The sequence below is a fragment of the Phaseolus vulgaris genome, chromosome 1 (assembly GCF_051622355.1).
Source record: "Phaseolus vulgaris cultivar YP4 chromosome 1, ASM5162235v1, whole genome shotgun sequence".
In the NCBI taxonomy this organism is placed as follows: Eukaryota; Viridiplantae; Streptophyta; class Magnoliopsida; order Fabales; family Fabaceae; genus Phaseolus; species Phaseolus vulgaris.
Genome location: NC_143498.1, coordinates 44583370 through 44609327, shown reverse-complemented (window position 1 = coordinate 44609327; position 25958 = coordinate 44583370). Strand labels below are relative to the sequence as shown.

General features: G+C 31.1%; 1 protein-coding gene across 1 annotated transcript; it reads left to right on the top strand.

Moving 5' to 3' along the window:
- Positions 1–19884: 19884 nt before the first annotated feature.
- LOC137814260 (auxin-induced protein 22E) lies at positions 19885–22819 on the top strand. Its single transcript, XM_068616886.2, has 4 exons — positions 19885–21804; positions 21895–22100; positions 22216–22315; positions 22429–22819. Exons 1-4 carry the CDS (start codon positions 21566–21568, stop codon positions 22499–22501), a joined length of 618 nt encoding a protein of 205 aa, XP_068472987.1. The 5' UTR covers positions 19885–21565; the 3' UTR covers positions 22502–22819.
- Positions 22820–25958: the final 3139 nt, after the last annotated feature.

Sequence of the window (25958 nt, the reverse complement as noted above, 5' to 3'; positions counted from 1 at the left end):
CTCCCTAGTTTCTGCATCAATTGTTTTTATACAGTTAATCCATACAGTGTAATTAATAATTTCAAAAAATGTTTCACCGTAATAGAAAGTTATTCACTATTTAGCTAGAGCTGTCAATCAGAGTAGCCATACATATATAATTAACACATATCGTACGTGTTCAATCAACATACATTACTGAAAGTGACGATACTTGATCTCTGATGACAAGAAGATTTTTTGTTTCCAACATTTTGCTCAGTGTGCGTATACATGACTATATAAGCTAAACCCTTTCATTTCTGTCCATCAATATCTATAGCTCTGTAATTGTCAAACTTAACCCCTTGGTTCTCTGTGAGGCAGGCATGTTGCCTATGAGATAACCATACTGTTCAGTGGCACAGAAACAAAAATAAAGCATATAAAAAAAATGAAAGACATGAGTGTGGTTTTCTTTTTAATTGTAGTAGGTAATGCTCACTTAATACGTTGTTTACTGTACATAATTATTACAAATAAAAGTACTGAGCGCACTTTATAGACAGACTAAATTTTTGTTGGGATGATGTGCTAAAGGAGGTTGACAGTGGAAGTTGTGGTGAAAAAAAGCATATATAAATGAAGGTGTGCAATTATTTGACAGGAACACTTAACTGTTTGTTGTTACTGTGTACATACACATAAAGATTTGAGGTATGATCCGTGAGGCGTTACTTGAGAATTGCACGCACACATGGTGGCCACGTTCATGTTGCCCCAATTGTCCTCTCCCTTCAACATCTGGGATTGTCAAACTAGACAGTGAGAAAAGAAACTGAAAAGATTGTGTCCAAGATTATGTTAAGACCTTCTCATCGTGGTTGATATTCGAGTCAGGTTAAGTTTCAGACATCCAAATCTTGTTTTCGCAATGGCTTTTAATTTGTGGGATGACTGTGATCCTCATTCACGCAAGTTGAGAGACATCATTTCAAAGAAAATCCATTTTCTTATCAACAGTCTTCCAGCTTATCAACTTCATAATCATAATTTCAAAACTTATATCTTTCTACACAAACTTTTCTTTATTATGTGCAACCTAACATGCTACTGTATGTATACTCTTAAATTAATGGTAATCAATTATATATATAGATGATTTATAATTTATAATATTTTATTTAAAAATCCCTCTATGCACCACACCTATACATAGGCTTATTGTACTAAACATGTAAGCTTTAATATTTGATTAAAACAAAAAGTCTGAACTGTTTTTAGGTTTCTCTCTTTTTTCCCGTTGCATTTCGTATATTGCTTTTAAGAGTTCGAATGTTTGTATAGTTTGGTAATCATTATTGAATCTCTACAAACTTAAAAATGTTTTAATCCGAAATTTATCTTATCATGATAGAGAAACAAATTTAAAATTCAAAGCATCAAAATGCATGTTTCGGGTTGAGCAGAAGAAACTCGATTCCTTTTTAGAAGGCTTAAAATCATGCATGAGATATTAATATGTATAGAAACTCACTATCGAAAGATATTTATTTGCATTTCATAGATCAAACTCCGTGAGATGATATTTAAAAGAAAGAAAGAAATAGCATTTAAAACTACAAAGTTATAAAAAAATTGTTTTAATTATTTGAAGATGTGCAAGAAAGTGGCATAAAAAAATAGGTATATGAAGGATATATATAATAAATAAAAATCTTAAAGGTGAGAATGAATACTAAAAGAAGTTAATTGACAAGTCCTTAAAACGGCACATCCAGAATTGTAGAGTCTAGAATATAGGAAAATGGGAGGTGATGGTCAAACATGTGAAGTTTGATGAAAATGGAAGAATATGAATACCAAAAATGGTGTAGGAGGTGATTTGAGTTGAGTTTGCCCTTTTCCCACTTCGGTCTAATTGGGTATAGGCATAAGGGTGGGACCAATATATGTCACAGAGTCATGTGGTAAGATTCATTGGAAAGAATTGTTAGGTCCCACGGAAGTGGCCATGTGGGTTTGTTGGCCTTATGTAGTCCTAGGTGTCAAACCCTATCCCATGTGCGCCGCTGGAGGGCACCCCACTCACTCTCTCTCTCTCTCTCTCTCCCTCTCCTTTACCTTTTAACTCTTCTTTTTATTCTTATCTTACATTTTCTTATTTTACCATTTACAAGTAAGAGACACAACAATATAGGGACAATAGTAATGCTTCATGTAAATGGGGAAAAGAGTTGCACTATTGTCAAACATTTCCCTTACATTATAACTTCTTATTCTCAAAATTATAGGCCTTCACCATCCCAATTATGTACCCTCAAAAGCCCTATTATCCCTTACACTAAATTTTCATATCTCACAACCTTTTACCATCAATTTACCCATTTAATTCTGACAACAATTCCATATTCGTGTTCCTGCACCCTTGCAAGCCATTGGAATTTTTCACATTGCCAAACTATCGAATAAGAGAATTTTTTTTATTAGCAAATAATAAAATAATAAATAAAGATATTTACTTAAACTTTTATACAAAAAATTCTCTTATATAACTTCCCAAAACAGAATCTAATATTATGGACATTCTCACACAACCTGTATCAAAAACTATACCTTATATTAATTTAGAATTATTTTCTAAAAAAATTGACACAAAAAATTAACCCACCAAAATATTTAAAATACTTACAGAAATAAAAAAAAATTAAATTCTTTAAGAAATCATACCGCGTTTTCTTATAACCGCATATGTATTGTATACAATCGAACTTACTCGGAGAAAGAAGTTAGTATATAAACAATAGTTTACATATATACAGAATTCATATTTCTATATTTGTATTATCATTTATATTCGAGAATCAATAATGTATTAAACTGTTTGAATAAATTCATATGATTTTGATATGGCATTTAATTTGGAGGGTAAGAGTTACATCGTACCATAAGTGGTCATTATAGAGAAATAATTTATTTTCCTTTTTATTTTTTGTTTTGTTGAAATAAGTTTGTAATGATTATATATGAGAGATATGCTAGTTTAATATATTTATTAGTGTTTTTTATTAGTAAAAAATAATAAATGAAACAGTTTTGACGAAATAATTTCGGAGGAACTTCGATTAGGATGAAAGAACTTTCAATTGGTCTCCACTAAATGGGAGAAATCCACCTGAAAAAGACTTTTCGATAATTAAGTCAGTAGAAGTATAAAGATAATAAGTTTTTTAACAGTATCAAAGTTAAGCTAAGAGTATGTGACAATATAAATTGTACTTCCTGAAAAATGGATATTTATAAATTGATCAGGTAGTATCTTTGGAATGGATCCTTATGAATCATTTAGATTAGTCATATATCTACTATTCATTATTCAATAAATAATCCTTCATTATTTAAGACTCATTATTAAACTATTTTACTTAGGATACAATAAAAATTCAGTTAAAAACATAATCGTCGCAAATTCTTTAATATTCCGATCTTAAGACACGGATACGTACAAAAATGTTTTAATTTTTATACAGAATATTCAGTTGCAAGTATGATCCTCCTCTTTATACATCCTCTAAAAAGTGTAAGCTAACATAAAAATCTTTAATCCTAATAACAAGTATGATCCTCTTTTGTATACATCATCTAAAAAGTGTAAGCTAGCATAAAAATCTTTAATTATAAATTAAATCATGATTCTTATGTCAAAATATTCTATGACAACATAATCTGCTTAAGCAAGCATAACAATGGGCGGTGGTTAACATTTATATAACATGTATGATACCTAATTTTTAAAAAATATTTTTTTAAAGAAACAGAGATTAGACCCAGATAGGGTCTCGTTTCAGGGGGTCGAGGGCTATCCAGGAACAGAAAAAAAAAAATCAAAAAGAGATTGCAATCAAGACATTACATTAAAAATTATTGGCATTTGGTGGTGCAGAGAGATCCTAAGCCATCATCATTTTGGTGATATATAATTAAACTTTCTTTTCAATGCGTAAAAAGTTGTTCCTTTTTCTTGGATCTTGCGTGATCTCAGATCCAATGTTGTGCTTTCTTGAGCTCCATGACCAAGTGCAAATTCGATTCTATGTTTACCAAAACTCATTATTATATATTTTTATACCAATAAATTTTTACACTTCTATTACTTTAATCCTTTATTTTTTCTTTTCTTCTACAAATACAAAAATTCTTTTTTTTAATAATCATATTATTCTTAAAAATGAGTTATGTGAAAACATGATTTCTCTTTTAACAAAAAGTGTAGGCACCACCTTAGCCATTTTCAACATCTGAACCCCCTTGGTACTAAGAATCTGAGATTTTTGTTTTGTCAATGTTTCACATTCAGTTTGTGTCAGTTCTGCACATGACAATGGCGTAGGCTTAGCTATCTACGGTCGTCTTGAACGTGTTGCGTGAATTTAGGTTTAATGTGCGTTTCATGGTTCACTAGCTTAGGTAGACCCAATATTTCACAGACATAAATCACATTAATTTGAATCACATTCCCTATATCCTTCAACTAAAAAGAAGAATATTAACACACAACTCAATATTACAAACACTCTAATTGCTAATACTTATCCTTTTTATCAATTTTATTTCTCATATAATACAAATTTCCATGTTTTCTGTCTTCCTCTCCCCAAGTGTTGTCAACCATTATGATGGGGTCTTGAATCATTTTTCAAAAAACACATGTAAGAAAAAAGACACTTCATGATTTTTATTACTTTGTCACTTGTTTCATATACATGTAAGATAACAAAATTTGATAAAAGAACTTGTATAAACTATCTAAATATGTCTATATCTCGATCATAATAATACATTATTATTTAACTATAGTCTGTCTCAAATTATTTATCATCTCGTAAAAAGTAAAAATGCATTATTTATATGTTTGTTTTAAAAAAAATCATTCTTTACATCCTAACACTTGCATTAATTTACACTTAACTCTACATTTTTAGTAAGCAAATTATAAACAATTATTTGTTATAGTATTTTTTGAAAACTTATGTTACTTTAACATTGCAAATGAAATAAGATGGAGAAAAGTGCGTCTTATGCTTTAACTACAAGGTCTTAAATGGTGAGACAAGATGAAGGATAGAAGTAAGAGACAACGATTTCAAATAAATTGTTTTTCCGAATTGACTTTCTTGTAAGTTTGACGCTTCTTGAAAAGTTCAATAAATTCCAATTATCTTTTTATAGAATGACAATATATATTCAAATTATAATGTTTAGTTTGAATTAGAAATTGTAAGAACATAAAACTTTTTAAAAAAATAAAAATATATAACTCAGATTAATTATGAATATTTTATTATTAAAGTGTAAAATTTATAAATAGTAAGAGTTAGTTATTTAAATTTTATTTTAAAATGAATAATCATCTTTCGAACTCTTTTTTGTTTTTTCCTGACTTTTCTCTCAGATTTTGACTAACGTGTTCATCTTTTTGAAGATCAAGACCTGCCATAGGAATTCTAGATGAAAATTATTGATTAGAATCTTCTTTAGAGTAAATTATTCTTAGTCCCTTTTTCATTTGAGTTAATTTTGAGAAGTTTTGCATGTTAGGATCATAGGGGTGTGTTCAAATTATTGATCAGGATTTTCTGTGTACATGTTTAGGCTTCCTGTGAGTTTTGTGAAGTTGGTGATGGATTTTGTGTTGAGAAAGTTAAAAATGTAAGGGATACTAGTTTAATGTTTAATACTACCTTAGGTTAGATGATTTGGATGTGAATGTGGTGTGATCATATTATTTTAAAATTCTCGCATGAATTGGCGTATTTGTTTATTTGTGATTTAAATCAGATTTATTTTGAATTATATATTGGTTGATTTGTGATTTGAATAAGTTCACTTGAAATTGTGATATTAGTTTGATTGAAATGAAACCCTATTTTGTTTTGAATGCTTTTGAAATATTGTGTGCATCTGTCAATTTTATGTTATAATATTGAACATAGACAAGTGATTCAAGTTGATATTTTTTAATCAACTTATTCAAAGATAGGATGAAATGGAATTGAAAAACTAGCTTCAATCATAATGAACCTATTAGGTTCTAAAAAAACATATTTTTCATGCAAATTTGTTCGACAAGATACGTGCTCGCTCGACGAAATTTGTTTTCTCAAAAACCCGAGAACTTTGGTCGTTGGATGAGCTATATAATACAAGTTACAAGTGGATTGGTCATTGGGCGAGATAAAATTCATTTAATTAAGAACATGAGAGCTTTGACCGTTGGGAAAACCAAATTCACTAGGCAAGCCAAATTCGCTAGAAGAGTAGTTGAAATGAAAACTCCTAATGATTTGGTCGTTAGGTAAGCCAATTCTTGATGAACAAAATTCATTTAACTGAAAACTTGAGAGCTTTGGTTTGTAGGCGAGAGGTTTTTTATGAAAAATTTCCAATGGTGTAGTTGTTGGACGGCTAAAGGTTATTGGACGTTATGATGTCGGTTGGTAGGTGAGCAGAATGGTGGCTTGGCAAATTGCAACACGTGCTTAATTTACTGGGTGAGCCAAATGTTGATTGAGTGATAGGAGGTTTCCTAAACTTTGAAAAAACATGTTTTTAAATGTTTATAAAATTTAAAATGTTTATCTTTAATTATATTGTTATATTTGACCAATATATTGTATTTGAACATTTTTATAATATAATGGATGATGAACTTTTAATTTATTAGCATTTGAATTGAGTTGGATGTGTTTGTGTAAATCAAAATTTATGATGATTTGGTTGTGATATAACATGCAATGTATTGTGAATATACTTATTTTCAAGGATGAAATATTATGTTGAAATGTTTAGGTTGTGTATTAATTTTGGAAATTTTAAAGAGATATTCCTACATCTATTAATATTGGACTCACATTCAGACAAATATTAAGTGGTGAGAGTTGAAGGATGTTCCTATGACCTAGTCTGCAATGTGCAAAAACTGTATGGTAGGTCATAATAAATTTACCTTGTCTTATGAGACTATTTTCTATTATAGAAATTTGTTGTAGTGATAACTTAGTGAACATAGTATCACATGTGCAATTATTTTGAATCGAATTAATTGTAAGAGTCTTCCAGAATTAGACTCAAGTGTTTATGATCACTATATGAAAATATGATTTTACAAACGGTCAAAATGAATCGATAAATGAAAATCATCGACGCAAAAGCGACATTCAAAAATACCTCACTAATATGTTTCTGTGTAAATTTATCAACGATTTAGATCTTTTGGTAATTATCGATGCACATAAATATGTAATTAATAATAGTATTAATTTGTATTTACATTTTTAATGTTATTTATTATTACTAATATCATTATTATTTATAATATAATAATATAATATTATTTTTATTATTATAAATATTATTGTTATTATTATCTTATTTAATATTATTATTATAAAAATATTAATATTGTGAAAATTACGATGAATTTTATCGACGCATAATATTCATTTATCGACGAATATTATCAATGAATTTTGATTTGCGTTCAATTACCGATAAATTTGTGTTTGTTGGTAAGTTTACTGACGAATATTGATTTGCACTAAAAAAAATAGTTTTCGTAATTACTAATGATCCTAAATCTGTCGATAAAATGCATTTATATCAGTAATTTTGTGTCGGTAAATCAATAATTTTTTGTTTGAATTTTAATGTTTTTGAGTTATGACTTAAGAGATAGTGAATTGGGTTGAGATTTTGACATTTGATTTTGATAAATTGATAAATGTTAATATTTTGAATTGAAATTCTATCCATTAGAATATATGGATGACATATGAGTATATGATTGAATTTAGGTATGCATACATTGCTTTTTTTTAAATATAAGATGTTTTCTTATTTGCATTTTGTTTATCAAGATGATCGTGTGTTGGATGAGAGGAAAATATGTTACAATATAAGTCAAGAATTTTGAAAATAATTTTATTATGTTTTGTATCGCTTACTGCCCTTTCACTTTGAAGTCTTATCCGGGTTCTTCCCTGTCCAGAGCCAAGCATCAAAGGAAGGATATCACCCTACGGGCCTTCCGCATGAAAGCGAAAGGAAGCGACCGACCAAGAAATCATACATGCAAAAAGAGAAAGGGAATGTTTTTTGTTTTCTTAAAATATGTTTATGTATATATGTATTTTGATTTCCTACGAAAAAGAAAATTTATTTTGAAATTTTCAAAATAATAAATATAATATGGTGAATATTATAAATAAATGTTAAATAATATATTTGTAATTAGAGAATGTTATAGTGGATCGCTCTGTCTAATACAAGTAAATTCATTCAATTACACATATACATATATTGATGTTTCTATAATGTTGTGAATATATATATATATATATATATATATATATATATATATATAAACTTTAGAATTGGCAAAGATAACCAAAATATGAATGGTGTTCTGCTAGAAAACATGACTATGGAATAAGTGAAAATAATAAGTTAATTAATAGAAGTAAATAAAAGATAAAGTGAAAATTAAATTTTTAATGAAAAATAGAAAAGGAATTAAATTACATAAATAGTTCTCAAGTTTCCTGATATATTACATAAAAATGTTTGATCTTTTTCTATCTTGTGTTAATACTTCTGAAGTGTTTGAAAAAATTACACTGCCCTCTCTTAATTATTTTTTAAAAAAATAGACCAATTTTATTATAAGAGATTTTTGTAAGAAAAAAGTGCGTGTAAGTTTATGAATCGGTAGCTAAAGTAATTCATTCAAAAAAATAAAAAAAATAAAATAAGAGAATGATAAATGATGTGCAATAAAGTACAAAAAAGTGTTGATGTACTCACCTTTTGTTTTTACTTTATTTTCATTCAACCAAAAATAAACAAAGGTTGTTTCTACTTGCCTTTCTTATTTCTATGCTACCGAATACTACATAAATATAATTTTTTTCAAGTCACCATAATATTGATGAAGAGAACCAATTAGTTTCAATTATTTTTTTTATAAAAACTCTTACATTAAATATTATTATGAAATTTGACATCTCAGTTATACTGACATCTCAAATAACAATAATTATCTACCACTATATGAAAAAAATATTATTAAAAAAAGGAAATATAAGAAAATACATGGATTATACCAAAACTCATATATTAACAAAAATGGTATATAGGTAATTTATACATATTAATAAAGAACTATAAGAAAAGACTAAATGAAAATCTATTATACCGATGAAAATATTCTTTATGAATAAAACCTAAGTTAGCAAGTTTATTAGCACATGCATTTCCTTCACGAAAAATAAGAGAAACCCTAATCTTGAAGGTTGTGAACGAGTTTACGATTAGAGGTAGTAGACCTAGGGGGTCAAATGCTTCGTTCATTTGTTTGATTCCCAAGGTTGATAATCCACAGCAGCTGGATGACTTCAGACCTATATCTTTGGTTGGTTGCTTATACAAAATAATCTCGAAGGTCTTATCACTGAGATTGAAAAAGGTGATTAGTAAGTTAATTGATTATAGGCAATCAACTTTGCTCGAAGGAAGGGGATTATTGGATAGCGTCCTAGTGGCCAATGAGGTTTTAGAGGACGTGAAGAGGAAGAAGAAAAATTGTATTGTTTTTAAAAGTTGATTACGAGAAGGCATACGATTATGTTAATTGGGAGTTCTTATACTACATGCTGGGAAGGTTAGGTTTTTGTGTCCGTGCTAGTGAATGGGAGTTCAACTACGGAGTTTCACCCGAAAAGGGGTGTGTGCCAAGGCGATCCTTTAGCGCCTTTTCTGTTTCTTATAGTGGCGGAAGGTTTGGCAAGTGCACCGCTTTTGTCAGAAGTAATAATTGTCCCTAAGGACGGATATCGATCCCACAAAGAACAGTGAATCATCGAGTACAATATTCGCTAAATATAACAACAGAACAATAAAAAAGAGTTTGAAGTGATTATGTTGGCACTGATCAATAAGAAAACAAACAAAGAATTAGTTGCTTCAATTGGAAAAATTGGGATTAAGTTTCATCTCTCTCACTCTCATGTATTTTGATTAGCATGTTAATATTAAGTTCTTTAATTGAGATTGATGCCCGTATAAAAATCATTTATATCGATTCCTCGCATATAAAATCCTTAAGAATGTCCCCTAACTATCGATCCCTCGCATAATTATAAGAACAACTTAGAACGAAACTCAGACGTTTAATAGCAATTAACATTTCAAGTCTATTCCTAGCACTCAAATATGTTAAGTATTGTTGTTTAGGTCCGAACCCTAAAAATACCTCCCGGTCAGATTTAAGATTCTCAATTTGTCACGGAAAATTAAAAGTAAAACAACAATACCAATAATCAATCAAGAACTGAATATTAATATATAAAATATCACCTCAATACATAAGAGTTTGAGTAGATTACTCCCAATCCCAAAGGGTAGAATTAGCCACGCATACTTCTAGCACCTTCCATTCTCCCAATTGGTTACAATTCACTCTATGATGTTTTCCTCTCAATCTGGCACCCTAAGGTTGAGCCTCTAGCCCTCTATTTATCCTAGTTTTCTAGGGTTAGGTTGTTTATTGTGTCGCGCTAATGGGCTAAATGATAAAACATAAAAAAGGTCCAATCTTTCTTTGCATCTTTTCCATTCTGGGACCTTCTTATCTTTATCTTTTAAGCTCAAATCATTCATCTTTAATCCAAATCTCCAATCTTCCTTAGAAATCTGCAATTAACACCAAATTTGGGAATAAAATACTCTTATTCAAATAAAGATCATAAAAAATGTAAAAAGGTATAAATTCATAAATTAGGGATTATTTTATATGTAAATTAGCAATAAATCCTCATAAGTGTCTATATTTTAATATGAAATATTACTGAAATTAGACACTTATCAAAGGGGTGTGTGCCAAGGCGATCCTTTAGCGCCTTTTCTATTTCTTATAGTGGCGGAAGGTTTGGCAGGTGCTGTTAGGGAAGAAGTTGAGAAGAACCAGATTGAGAGTGTGAAGATAGGGGCTAAGAAGGTTAAGGTAAATATGCTTCAATATGCGGATGATACTTTGTTTTTTTGTAAAGCCAATACAAGAAGCGTGTTTAATATGAAAGCCATCTTGCACTACTTTGAATTAGCCTCTCGCCATAAGGTGAACTTCTCAAAGAATAGAATTGGTGGGGTGGGGGTTGATCACATTACAGTACAACAGTTTGCAGCTATTCTTAATTGTGAAGTGATGAAAGCTCCTTTTAAATATTTGGGGATGCTTGTGTGTGTGTGTGTGGGGGGGGGGGGGGGGGGGGGGGGATGGGGGGGTGTCACAAGAGAGTTTCGTTTTGGGATGGTGTGATAGAGAGAATCAAAAGTAGATTGGGAAGGTGGAAATGTAGATTTCTTTCGCTGGCTGGGAGGGTTTATCTGATTAAGTCGGTTCTCTCTTATATTCCGTTGTTTTACATTTCTTTGTATAAGTTGCCCTCTTCAGTGTTGAAGGAGATTGAGAAAATTCAGAGAAGGTTTATGTGGGGCTGGGGTGCGGAAGGGAGGAAGATCGTGTGGGTTTCCTGGAAGAAGGCTTGTGAGCCACGAGAAGCGGGCGATCTTGGTATTTTGAATTTAAGGTTGTTCAACGTGGCTTTGCTCAGGAAATGGATTTGGTATTTGGGATCTGAAAAGAGTGGGTTGTGTAAGGAGATACTCGAGTCTAAGTATGGAGGTTGGAGGAGTTTGAGAGAGCAGAAGATTAATAATAAGGATTCTATTTGGTTGAGAGATCTGAAGGGAGTTTGGAGGATGGAGGATTGAGGTAGGAAATGTGATGATTGTTTCGAGTTGGGAGTGGGAAATGGGAAGGAAGTCTTTTTTTGGAAAGGCGTTTGGGTGGGTATTGAAGACTTGAAGAGTAGATTCCCAAGATTGTTTTCCTAGTGTAGTAACAAAGAAGGTAAGTTAGAGTCCTGTGGGGGAGTTGGTTAATGGTAGATGAGAGTGGAAGCTCGTCTGAAGGAGAGGTCTGTTTGATTGGAAGGATAGTGTGTTCACAGTAAAATTTGCTTATCATATTTTAAGAGGTACTTATGAGGGAGATAGTTTGTTTGTTTCTCTGTGGAAGACTTTTGCTCTGCCTTCAGCCCAGTTCACTACTTGGAGAGTGTTGCTCAATTCGATTACTTCTAAAGACAACTTGGAAAGACAAGGGGTTGCAATTGTTAGTAACCTGTGTTGTTTCTGTAGGGTGGAAGTGGAGTCAACAAGACATTTGTTTTTCGAATGTAGGGTCACTTGGCTGGTTTGGAATAAGTGTTATGCTTGGTTGGGGTTAACGTCTATAGATCATCGAAATCCTGTATCACATTTCTCACATTTCAAATTAATAAATGTCCCTAATCAGGTAAACGTGGTTTGGGGAAGCATTGATTGTAGTTGTTGGTGAAATTTGGAAACGCATGAATAAGCATATTTTCAAAGGTGGAGTGATAAATCATTCAGAAATATTCACATTGGCTCAACTAAAGGTATGGTCTTGGATAACGTCTAAATCTGCTCCTGCTTGTTTTTCTTACTCTGAGTGGTGCATCGACCCTCTGGCATGTATGTATTTGATTAAGTCACTTTGATTTTTGCGGTAGTTTGTTTTTGTAAGAAGGGTTTTATTAACTCTTTTGGTTGGGTAGTTTGATTTTATGTAAGTCGTGTATGGTATAGATAATTGGAAGGGGATAAATGGGTCTTGCGTGTTGAATTCTATATAAGAGTTGGATCACCCCTAAAGTGACTCATATTTATTTTATTTTTTCTTGCTGATAAAAAAAGTTAGGACAAGTGTTTCACCTATTATAAAGCATCTAAGGAACATTAATCGTAGCAGAAAATGCACTCCAAACCAAAATAGAATCACACTCAAATTATAAACTAGTAAGACTCATCTTTTATGTTTATTCAATAATATGTATAATTTTATAAAATTCAATAACCAAAACAGTTAAGATAAAAAAAAATCACCAAGTTAGGAGTTTCACTTATAAATAATCATTCTCATAAAATTTATTTTAGTTGGTTTCATTTCTCAACAAACTTTTTTTTAATATAGAATTAAAATATAGTGTATTGAAGATGAACAGTATTTTTTACAGTAGAAAAATAGAATGAAGGTGATGACAGTACATCAGTAAAAGAAGTAAAAGTTTGAAGGACAGGTGAAGTATAGGTGTGAATGATAGACGCAGTGACGTACCCCTGGCATGGCCGCCCTTGACCATGGCTGTGAAACTGGGGGACCAACCTAACCCTCTTTCGTGCAGAAACTGTCAAGGAAATGAACTAATGAGTGCCAACATTTTTAATTTCTCTGTCTCTGAAAGTGATTTTATTTCTTTATTAATGTATCGTCAACTTCAATATCCTACTTCTACATGGATCAGAAACTGCCACATTTTGGTTGTCGGTTTGACAAAATATGTGATTTCAACCCCAACAAAACCATGTAAGTTGGGGTGGTGGTCAAAGCCAACATCCACCAAGAACATTACGTTAACCCATGTTACAAGTTAAAGAAAATAACTTGGTGGTTACGCACTAAGATTTGGTGTATTAATTTTGAGATTCTCAATCTTTAATCCCCTTATTAAAAATAAAATATTTTAATATTGAATGCAGTGTGTACAAATTAAATAGTATTAGATTGTTCTAGTAAATTTATCTAATTGTCTGAACTTTCAACTTTTAAATATATAACTATTAAGAAAGTTGTATAATCTTAATGGTAACTTAGTTGTGATTGCTTTCACGTGCTTATAATCATATCGAATAATAATGGGTAACATATATCTAAACAAAATAAATAAATAGAATGAACGGATGATAAATTTATTTAAAAAATCTATATATGTAAAGTACATTTTCTTTTTCTTTATGAGAGTATAATAGTAGTATAAAAGAAATAAAAAAAAAATTATGAGACTCTGATATTAGTAAAGTTCTAAATTTATGTTAGAATTTGCTTTCTTGTGAACACTTTGGACATAACTAATCCTATTAAATATTTTATATTTTTACTGAAAGACTCTATCTATTAAGGAATTGCACCATAAGAGTGTAACTTACTTTGTGACAAATTGGGTCATTATCAGAACGAATGCAGAGAGTTAAAGAAGGAGCAAGGTAACTTGGACAAGAGGGGTAGTGGAGGAAAGTCATCGATTCCAAGTATGGTGGATGGAGAGGCCTGAAGGATAAACTTTCTAATAATTGCAAGGCCTCTTTGTGGTGGAGAGATTTGATGAAGGTATGGAATTCAGAGGAGTGAGGAGGGAAGTTTGAAGATCGTTTTAATTGGGAGGTTGGAAATGGGAGAGATATTCTATTTTGGTCAGACAATTGGGTAGCCTATGGAGTCTTGAAAAACAAATTTTCGAGATTATATTCTTTGTTTATTCTTAAGGAGACAAATCTACGTGATTTTGGAAGTTGGGTTAACGGGGTCTAGAAGTGGAACTTAAAGTGGAGAAGGGTTTTTTTTTTGCTTGGGAGGAGGATCGAGTAAGTCAGCTCCTTGAGATAATTTCTAACAAGAAGCTCGAGGTGGAGTCAGAGGACAGCTGGGTTTGGAAGGATAGTGAGACAACAACGTTTTCAGTCAAGTCGGCTTATAGGTCTTTAAGGAGAGACGGAGGAGAGGAAGTTTTGAGACTGTACAATTTTTTCTGAAGGATTAAGGCGCTTCCTTCAGCTCATGTTACAACTTGGAGGGTGATTGAAAACAAGGTTGCATCCAAGGTAAATCTAGAGAGACGAGGGATAGGGATCGAGAGCAATCTTTGTTGCTTTTGCAGGCAGTTAGAGGAGTCAACAAATAATTTATTCTTTGGGTGTAGAGTTGCTTGACAAATTTGGAATCTTTGTTATGATTGGTTAGGACTGAGTTCGGTTGATCATAACATCCCTGGGTCACATTTTGAACATTTCAAAATCTTAGATGCATCTACTTCAGTTAATCTTATTATGGGTAATGTTTGGATAACATTGGTTAGTGAAATTTGGAGACACAAGAATAATTGCTTATTTAAAGGTGGTGTGGTTGATCATTCTAAAGTTTTCTCCCTAGCACAGCTTAAGGTGGAATGTTTCAAAGATACCGTCAGTGAATTTTTCGTTCTGTGACTGGTAGTGTAGGGGAAGGCAGTAGGAGATTCTTTATGATTTAAATGTGTAGGTGGAAAGGTCCTTTTGTTCATTCTTACTCTGTATGAGGGTTGAACCACCCCTTAAGTGGGCTGATTTAATTTAGTTGTTTCTTGCTGATAAATAAAAAATAAAAAAATGGAGGAAGTAACGGTGGAAGAAAAAATCAGGATGGAAGAACTAAGATAGCTGAAAGAGTGTTCACTTTGAATGGTATTATTCATTCAATCTAAAGACCTAATCCAACGTAAATGCATCATAAATGGTCATCTCGTCAATGTACTATGTGATTAAAGTGCTACTCATTCTTTTATATTCCATAATTGTGTGAAACATCTAAAATTATCTCCCTATTTATTACCATGTGATTTTAGTGTATATACTCATACCAATGTCCCACTCATCACTTCACTTGCTTGCAATTCTTGTATTTCTATAGACAATAGGTATTTTTATATAAATCTTATATGTCTACCATTATCTCATTTGGATAGTGTTCTAGGAATGGGTTTGTTATCTTCCAATCATGTTCTTCTAAATTGTCATGATAAAATCTTAATGTTTCAAATTAAACATTGGTGAAGTTTATGACTCAAAAGAATTAAAGAGACTATACTATCAACCAAGATGAAGTTCCAAAAAGAATCTCAAGTATACATGATCTTAATGTCTTTAAAAGTCAAGAAAATTTCATTCATTAGTGAGTTTCATGTTGTTTCTTAGTACATTGACATTTTTCTTGAAGATGTTCCTGGATTACCTTCAGAAAGAGAGATAGAATTTACGATAAATTTGGTACCAGGATTAGAACTTATGTGTGTAATCCCTATACGATGTCACCTCTAGAATTAGCAAAGTTGAAAAAACAAATAGGGGAACTATTGGACAAACAGTTCATCAAACCTAGTGATTCTCATTGGGGAGCTCCAATGTTGCTAGTTAATAGAAAAGGATGAAACTATGAGGTTATGTGTGGATTACCATCAGCTTAACAAAATCACCATTAAGTACAAATATCATGGATATTGATTGATGATTTGATGGGTAAACTGAGAGGTGTTGTGTATACTCCAAAATTGACTTAAAATTTGGTTTTTATCAAATTCAAGTCTAGCCAGAAAATATTTAAAAGACAACATTTAGGATAAGATGTCATCATTACAAATACTTGGTAATACCTTTGGGTGTGACTAATGCTCTTGCCATTTTCATAAACTATATGAACTGTATTTTTCATGAATTTTTGGATAAATTTGTGGTAATTTTCTTTGTTGACATTTTAATTTATTCAAAAAAATAATGAGGAGTATGAGATACATTTGAGGATTGTGTTACAAATTCTCACAAAAAGATAATTGTATAGGAAATGATCAAAGTGTGAGTTATAGTTAGAACAAGTTCAATTTTTAGGATATGTGATATCTTAAAGTGACATTGCAATTGACCTCTCAAAGATTCAAGTGTTTTCATTGGAAACTATAAAAAAATATCAGAGTTACATAATTTCTTAGTGAAGCTACTATAGAAAGTTTATTAGAAGATTTTCTAAATTAGCCAAAACTACAAAAAAAAAATCATGAAATAGTAACCAATTTTTAGAAATAAAAAATAATTAGTTGCTATAGTGACTAAATTATAGACTATTTTAGAGACTAAAAAAATTTAGTTTTTAAATTAGTTTATATTATTGTTAAATAGTTTCTAAATTAGTATCTAATTAGCTACTAAGGTTTTAACTACCAAATCTTAGTAGATAATTGGATACTAATTTATAAATTATTTAACAATAATAGAAACTAAATTTTTTTAGTCTCTAAAATAGTTTATAATTTAGTTATTATAGTAACTAATTATTTTTTATTTTTAAAAATTAATTTCTATTTCATGATTTCTTGTAGTGTAGCGCATAAGGATTAACCTTTTCAGTATAATATTGCAGCATGTTTGAGTTTAGTTTTTAAGAGTTCGAGAAAAAAATTAACATATCAATTTTAGTTTTTTCTGAATATATATATATATATATATATATATAAATTAGAAAAAAATGCAAGAAAAAAAAAGTGACAACTTATGTTTCATGACAACTCAAACATGAAGTTAACTATCACTATTATAAAATCATTAATTAGAAACCAAATTTAGAGACAAAAAATTATTAGTTTCTATATTGACTAAATTAGATACTAAAAAATTATTAGTTTCTAAATTAGTTTATATTATTGATAAATAGTTTCTAAATTGATATCTAATTAGCTACCTACATTTAGCTATCAACTATTTAAATTCTAAAGTTGGTATCTAATTAGATACCAATTTAGAAAATATTTATCAATAATAAAAACTAATTTAGATACCAATAATTTTTTTAGTCTCTAAAATAGTATCTAATCTTGTCAATATAGGAACTAATTATTTTTTGTCTATAAGATTGATTTTTATTTAATGATTTTTCTATATAGGACAATATCTGAAGTTTGCAGTTTTTTTTTAATTTTGAGTTTGAATTTTATGTAAGAAAAATATATTTAGAAAGGCTCTTTTTTTTTCTGTAAAATTTGTTAGTGTAGATTTATATAAAAACAAACAATAATACTTTGAGTTAAAAAATTAGCAAAAATTGTAATAAAATTTAAATTTTGTTTTATACATGGGTTTGACTTTTTCCCATTTCCAATGGTTGAATTTTTTATCAATTAATATAAATATATTTTATACTCAGTTTAGCTTGTTTTGGCTCAGGGATGGATTGAACTATATGTATTTTGGATTTGTATTGTTAAACCAAATGATCATAGATATTAAGTCATTTTCTAATTTATAAATGTGGACCCATGAAGGATGTTTTTTTGATCGGCAAGAAATTTTGATTAGTGGAGAAGATAAGTTCAATTATAACGAGAGATGTTTGTAATCTGAATAACTGTGAAGTAGCTTCAGGTTAACTTCTCCGATATTAGTTAGCCAAACAAATACACTTGAATGATCCCCTCATCTAGAGTCTTAATACTGTTTAAATTGAATTATCTGATGAGAATATTTAAGAATCATTAACAATATCAATGAAACCCAAATACAATCCTAAGTAGTAATAAAATATGTGTTAAATCCAAAAAAAAGAACTCCAAAGGAAATTTAGAAAAGAACATATGAAAAGTTGAAGACAAAGGTAACGAACCATGCATGAAAAGTTATCCATAGAAATGGTAAAACGATTAGCTATTAAATATGATTTGTGAATGATTAAAAAGTGGACGTTAAGTTGAAGAGTTGAGCGGCAATGAGAGATAGAGTTGTATTACATCGTTGCTTAATTGTCTGTGCTAGGTGTTGATGAGATATGATAAATGAAGGTGCATTCACACCCTTTCATGCCCTATGTGTGGCCCAAACAATCAATCATATTCAATGCTTTCGCATCCTGGGGAACAAGGAAGCAACAAGGGTGTGGGAGTGGGGACTCCCCAACAAAATTTTATTTCATTTCATTTAATCTAATCTAATTTCATTTCATTTCAATTTAACTTAACTTGGGCCTTCCTCACTACCTCCTGCAACATCAAAACAAAAAGGCTTCAATCTTATCACCCACGTGTGCCTCAAGGCCCACATTGTATCACCATCAAAATTAAATACATCGCTCGTGTGTGTTTTCATAAAACGCCACATACCCACGCTACCTGCCACTACCCTGCTTCCAAATTAAACACTACATTACTTTAATCACCGCCTTTTTCCATTTCCACAACCCTATTTATCATCTCATTTCCCTTCTTTCTTCCTCTATTACGTGCCTATATATTTTTCTTTTCCATCCCTGTACCTAGGCTACTCAACAAAACAACACACACTTTTCTAAATTTGGTTTAGAGTTAAATCCCTCACCATTCTAATTTCGATGAACCGATTCCATTTTCCAAGCCATGTAGTTCGTTTTTCAAGTGTTGAACCTAACTTATATAACAGACATTGGTAGTGATAGGTGACAAACAATGAAACCAATTGATACTACTTAGCTTCATGAGAGTATTTGCATCCGAAGGGAAGTGCATGAGTTGGGTCAAGAAAAGGATGCCCCTGTGATTTCGTTTTAAAAAATGGTTCTGCATGTAAACGTCACACTTTTTCATATCGCCGTTGCCCAATGTTTAACCGTTTTGCTTACAAACCTAACATCTATCATGCATGCGAGTATGCGAGTGGGGGCTTTGGAGACGTTTCATTATGCTTTAATTTGTGGCGTGGCCCAAACAATAATTGGCTCGTGTTGTGTGTAGCGTTTTGGTGAATGTGCAGAATTAATGTGAAAAAAGGGAACTCATGAGGAACCCTAATATCCTCCCTGTTGGTAGGACTTGGGTACGTCTATCATTGAACTAGATAGATTTCTCATGAAGTCTGATCAAACCCTAATAAATACATAAGAAACCAATTAATGTAGTTAAATATTGTTTGTGTACGTGAGTTATAATCACCAAAAAAAGTGTACTTCATACTACACGTGTATAATTACATAAAGTAACATGTTAAAATATATAGCTATTGGCTGAGTGAACATCTAATTGCCCATTAATCAAAGTAATAAAATTTAACGTCCTTTTACTGTATCTTTTTTGTGGACTCTATAAACTTATTCACTAACTGTGTTTGGTATCTATATCAGATATATATAGGCCAAAAGATTTATAGAAACTATAAATATTTGCTTTTGGAGACGTGAAAAGTGTTCGATGGAATCAAGTTTCAAGCACACACTTAATTGGTATAAACGGCATCATACTGTTTTAATAAACTTTGTTGTTCTTCCTTTTATTCCCTCCGAAAATTTACTTCCAATACGAACTATGTTTTAACTTCGACAAAGTAGAATCTATTGGATATGTAATCAAAATACACAAATTTTCACGAGTCCTCCCTTTATAAAGTACGAGGAACAAATTTTAAGATTCCATGTTTCACTATATTCAAAGTATTATTTTTTAAAACGTCTTGATGATTAAACACCATCTTTTTAAACACCTGATTTAATACTTATTATTTTTCTTCCTATAAGATCAAGCTCCTCCCTCTGTTTCATTTCTTGGTTTTTAGGTGACAAATCACGATTAATTTGGGCTTAAAGTGTGGTCAACTGCTAAACTTACTCTGTGGGAGCAGAATGGGCAGGGTAATCTTGTAAGGGAGTTAGGCAATATGAGAACCAACGTTTTTTTCATGAATGGTAAGATAAGACCTTAATTTTTGCTGTGATCTTTTGTTTGGTTGTAAGAGATACTATAGGTTCTGCTAGTATGCGTGCAAAGAACTAGTTTTGTGCTAGAGTTTTGCTTAATTGTGCAAGTCTAGAGCAGTTTGAGACTTTAGGAGTGTAAGAGTTAAGATCTCATTGTTCTTTTTGTTGTAAGGATAATGATAGATTAGTAACTCATTTTTTTATACAATACATATAAATAAATTCTGGAATTGCATTAATTAAAAGAAAAATCGGATATCTGCTTATAGTTATAAATCAATTTATGTAATTAAATAGACATATTTGATTATGGTGAGGATTAGGATTGGATTACTTGGCAGCATATATATGAAACGAAGATGCATTGTTGAGAAAGGACCTAATCCACAGGAATTTCAATGAATGCTATATATTGTAGATTAAAAGTGTATTATATAATTAATATTAAAAGAAAAAAGAGCAGTTGGAGAATGTAGAGATAGGATGGAAGGAAGGAGGAGTTGAGCATAGCACATGCAAATCCACGTGGCAAGCACCCACTGGCCAACATCCACATGGTCATGCCCATCCCATCAAGGACACCCAAGTGGGTCCCACACCCCTGTCACATGGATTTGTTCGCATACAGATCCAACGCTCCTGTATCGACTCCCAAAAGCTCACACCATCGAAACCGTTGGTTTCTGGTCCACGTTTGTCACTGTCATTGGCTGTGTTTGTTGCCCCGCTGTGCCCTCCCATTTCGACAACCTGCTTTTTCCTGTCCTTCATGTGACAGACAGTCACATCTGTCATACGCCTCCACCGTGTGGAGTGGGCCCCACGCCCCACTGACGCCTTGTCAATCTTTGATTGGTTGGTGAAAAGCGCGTGTCACAGACGAGACATGGTCGGTTAGGTTATCCCTCCCTCGCTATGCGCAATTCATGCACCCTGAGCATATGTGAGCTACATTTATCGTCCCTCACTAACACGTTTCTATAAAATTGACGAGCCACCACATCTTTTTCCTATCTTCTATCAATCTCTTCCTACCTGTATTTATATATCTCTCTCTCCTTCCCATAAATCAGAATTTTCCATCAACCTTTGGATTCGGAATTGAAGGTGTTCATCTACCTATTTAATTCATATATTGTGTGAACTCGTCAAATAATTGAGATCGAATTCAATATGGGGAGCTATCAAACTGAGCTCAATCTTAAGGCCACAGAGTTGAGGTTGGGATTGCCTGGGAGTGATGAGCCTCAAGAGATACGTTCATGCAGTGGCTCTGTTGTTAGAAGCAGCAACAAGAGATCTTCACCAGAATCCAGTGTGGAAGAATCCAGGTGCAAAACCAACACTAACTCTGACACTTCTGACTCCACAACCACAAGTGATCACGACCAAGACACTGTCCAGCCTGCAAAGTAAGCCACTTATATATTTATATTTATTTTTTATGTATGTATATATATAACGAATGAAAATTAATGGTGAATAAAATGAATGGATTACAGGGTACAAGTAGTGGGGTGGCCACCAATTAGATCTTTTAGGAAGAACAGTCTACAACAGAAGAAGGTGGAGCAGGGCGATGGAACTGGAATGTACGTAAAAGTCAGCATGGCTGGTGCACCTTACTTGAGGAAGATAGATCTAAAGGTTTACCAAAGCTACCCAGAACTCCTCATGGCCTTGCAAAATTTGTTCAAGTGCACATTTGGTACGTAACTTTGTTTTAGTTTGGCAATTGATTTAGAAAAATGAAAAATAGAACTTGATGAGATATGTGGAAGGTTGAGCAAATGAATAATGATCAATGGTTAATTTTTATCCAGGTGAATATTCAGAAAGAGAAGGATACAACGGATCTGAATTCGCCCCTACTTATGAAGACAAGGATGGTGACTGGATGCTGGTTGGAGATGTTCCATGGAAGTAAGTCTTTTGTTCTATTTCTTTCTTTCACTTTATATTTATATAATTGAATAGTTTTTATCATATTTGTTGTATATTCTCCATCTCATAGAGCTGTGTTTTATTAATTGCAGCATGTTTGTATCCTCCTGCAAGAGGCTGAGAATAATCAAAGGATCAGAAGCAAAGGGGTTGGGTTGTTTATGACCGAGGATAGTGAAGAGGTCTTCAAAGACAAAATCCTTTCTGTTAAGTGCAAGGTGATTATGAGAAGAGACCTCATACATAGTTTATCAGAAAAATAGATTGATGTTATATGTATACATTATTTTTCCTTTATTGATTTCAACAGAGGCGGCTTTGAGGTCTGCTTCTTTATATATGTAGTCTTCTAAAAAAATCAACAGAACTGGAAAAAAAAAATTGAAAGAGAAAGAAATATAAGAAAAGCTAATGCTGTATTGTACAGATCAAGAATATAATAAGAATCCATTTTGTCCTCGCAAAATATGCTTATGGGGAGAAGTTCTTCTTTTGATCATATATATCTTTCCGTTTGATTTTAGAAAATTTGATGTTAATTAATAACTACTCGATCTTGGAACAATCAAGGGATGAAACGAAAGAAAGGAAAAAGGTGCTCTTTAAACAGGAGTCAAATATCCCATAAGAATATTGAGAATTCCACCACCATGTGAGTGGATGAGCACCAACAGATAGATATCAAGTCAAAAGATGATAATTCTTTGTCCAATATGTGTATTACTTAACCCCATACTTTTCTATAAGCTTAGTTAACGGCACTAATTATTCGAAAGCTAGTGCCACCTTAAAAATTTCAATATCTTAACTTCTGCTATGATTTTGGATTTTCATTGAAAGAAATTTTCAGAAGCTTGGTTTCGTGTATATTTTGATTAATTATGAACAGAAAAGCAAGATGTTCTCTTGCGCTAGATGCATATATATAGACATATACTTTTGATCTGTTAGGCAGCTGGCTAATGAAAATGGATCCATACTTACAACGAAATATTACATATGGAGATTTCTTATTATAAACGAAGAAATTGTTATATAGTTAAAAATGCTATGTTTTTAGGACCTTAACTAATTCTTATACGATTAATTAACTAGATATAATATTTCACATCCATCAAACCATCATACAACTACCTTTATTAATACTACCAGAAACACGCAAGCCTATTTATCCGTATTTTTCTTTTTTATTTAATTTTTATGATAATAGAAATTTAATATAAATACAAAAATAGTTTTAAATAGTGCCGTGATTGAAAATAAATATTATTTTATTATATATGTGAGATTTTGCATTAAAAATATATGAAAGTATATACTCTCTTTTTATGATTGAAAACAATTTATGTACATAAAAAAAGCGGTTATAGTATATAAATAGGTATAGATTTTATTCAATAATTTAATATTTATATAAATATGATGCGTGCTACCCAGCTTGGTGAAGAAGCTAAAAGCTACGCTTTTTTTCAACACCTGAATAAAGTGGGAAATGTTTCTGATATGGGAAAATGAACACATCAGATTTACAGTTTAAAACGAAAACTAGTAACTTCATTTAATTATGATAATGTTATAACTTTTAATAATTTGTCCTACAAAATTTTCAACTATTTTACAGAAAGATATTAAATGAAAAGCAAATATGTTTATTTTTATAAATATAAATTTATTTAATTCTTATCCAAAAGAATAGAAGAAATCATAGAGAATAGAGAATATTATTAGAGGATTTAGAAATACACCTAATCTATCTAAATAATGTTGTAAAAGAATAATAGAGGACTTCTCATCATTCAATTTTTCACAATGAAGCACTTTTTATTCATTATTAAAGAATATCACCCTATCAAACACGAGGAATATGGGACAATCATACTTAACAACTTAATAACCAAGAAAATGTTATACGTACACTTTTGTGTTATTTTACAAAATTAGAACATATAATAAAATAATAATATTTGTATCCTTTATTGTTAACTTATCTCAAATCACCTTACTTTTTAAAATTAAAAAATACGTATTAGTTATGATAGAACACTTTTAAATATATAACCGTATTTGATGTACAATTGATTCCATTTTTAGTTAAAAATATATTTAAATTAAACATAAAATGTATGATATATAGTTTAAAAGAAAAAAAAATCGAACCAAACCAATTAGTACAGTTTGATTTAAATTGATTTTTGCAAAATTTTTAATTCTAATTTTTTTATTTAAGATTTATTCTTTCTATCTTTTAAATTAAATTATAATTATAAAAATAAGTTACTCTCATAAATATATTGAATAATAAACTGACAAAATTACAAAATATTTAACACATTTTTTTATCGGTGAAGAATAAATTAAATTAAATAGAACATTTAGAATTTTTTACTACTAAGAAATTATTAAATATAAATTAAATTTAAAGAAAAAAAGTAATTGTTATATTTACTAAATTAAATATTGTTTTAGAGACTATAATTTTTTTACTATCTAAATTAATTTTTATTATTAATAAGTAATTTTTGATCTGCTATCTAATTAACTAACAAGGTTTATCTTAAAATTGTTTAGATCCTAAATGCTCCATTTCACATTTTCAATACAATCTTTTTAAATAGTCTCATAATAAACTTTTTAATTTTTAAATGTTATTGATAATATTTATACTATAAATTATATTTAAAATTATAGTATAAATAACATTTAAAACTAGAATTAAAAATAAAAATTATTAATTATTTAAATTTAAAAAAAAAAACTGAGTTTAAGTTTAATGATTTATTGGAGTTTGAGAAGCAAAATTGCAATGGTGAAAAGTTGTGTGTGCAAAGAGGATAATAGCTAACTAGTGAGAACGAAGAACAGAGGAAGAAAGATAGTGGGAAAAGGGAAAGAGAGATTCTGAATCAGTAAAGCGTAAAATGTATTTTGTTTATTGAAAAGTAAAACAGAGAGGTGCATATATATAGAAAAAAGCAAAAGCCTAAAAGCAGTTGGCATAAAGACAACAAAAGAAAAAATAAAAGACAGGCCAGACCCAATAGTAAAATAAAAACGGGCCTTTAACACTCCCTTAAACTGGGAGTATAGGTTGCGCATTCCCAGCTTGGATTTGAGGGTTTGGAACTGCATGGATTTGAGGGTTTGGAACTGCAGTGGAGGAAGGGGTTTGATGAAAATGTATGTTATATGTTTTGCGGAAGTGATGGGAAGTAGTTTGATGAGGTCAACAATGAGCTTTTCCCGAACAAGGTGGCAATCAATTTTGATGTGCTTGGTTCGTTCGTGAAAAACTTGGTTGGAAGCAATTTGTATGGCAGATTGGTTATCACAGTATAAAGTGGTTGGCTGGGCAAAGGTGATGCGGAGGTCTATGAGAAGATAAGTCAACCATTGTAACTCACAAGTGGTGGTGGCAAGCGCTCTGTATTCAGCTTCAGAAGAGCTACAACAGATAGTTTGCCGCTTCTTGAACTTCCAAGGGATGAAGGAATTGCCAAGAAAAATGAGTAACTGATTATGGACTTGCAGGTGTCAGGACATGTGGCACATTCTGAGTCGCTAAAACCACGAAGATGAAGAGAGCTTGTGCTGGGCAGAAAGAGACCATCACCAGGGTTGGCTT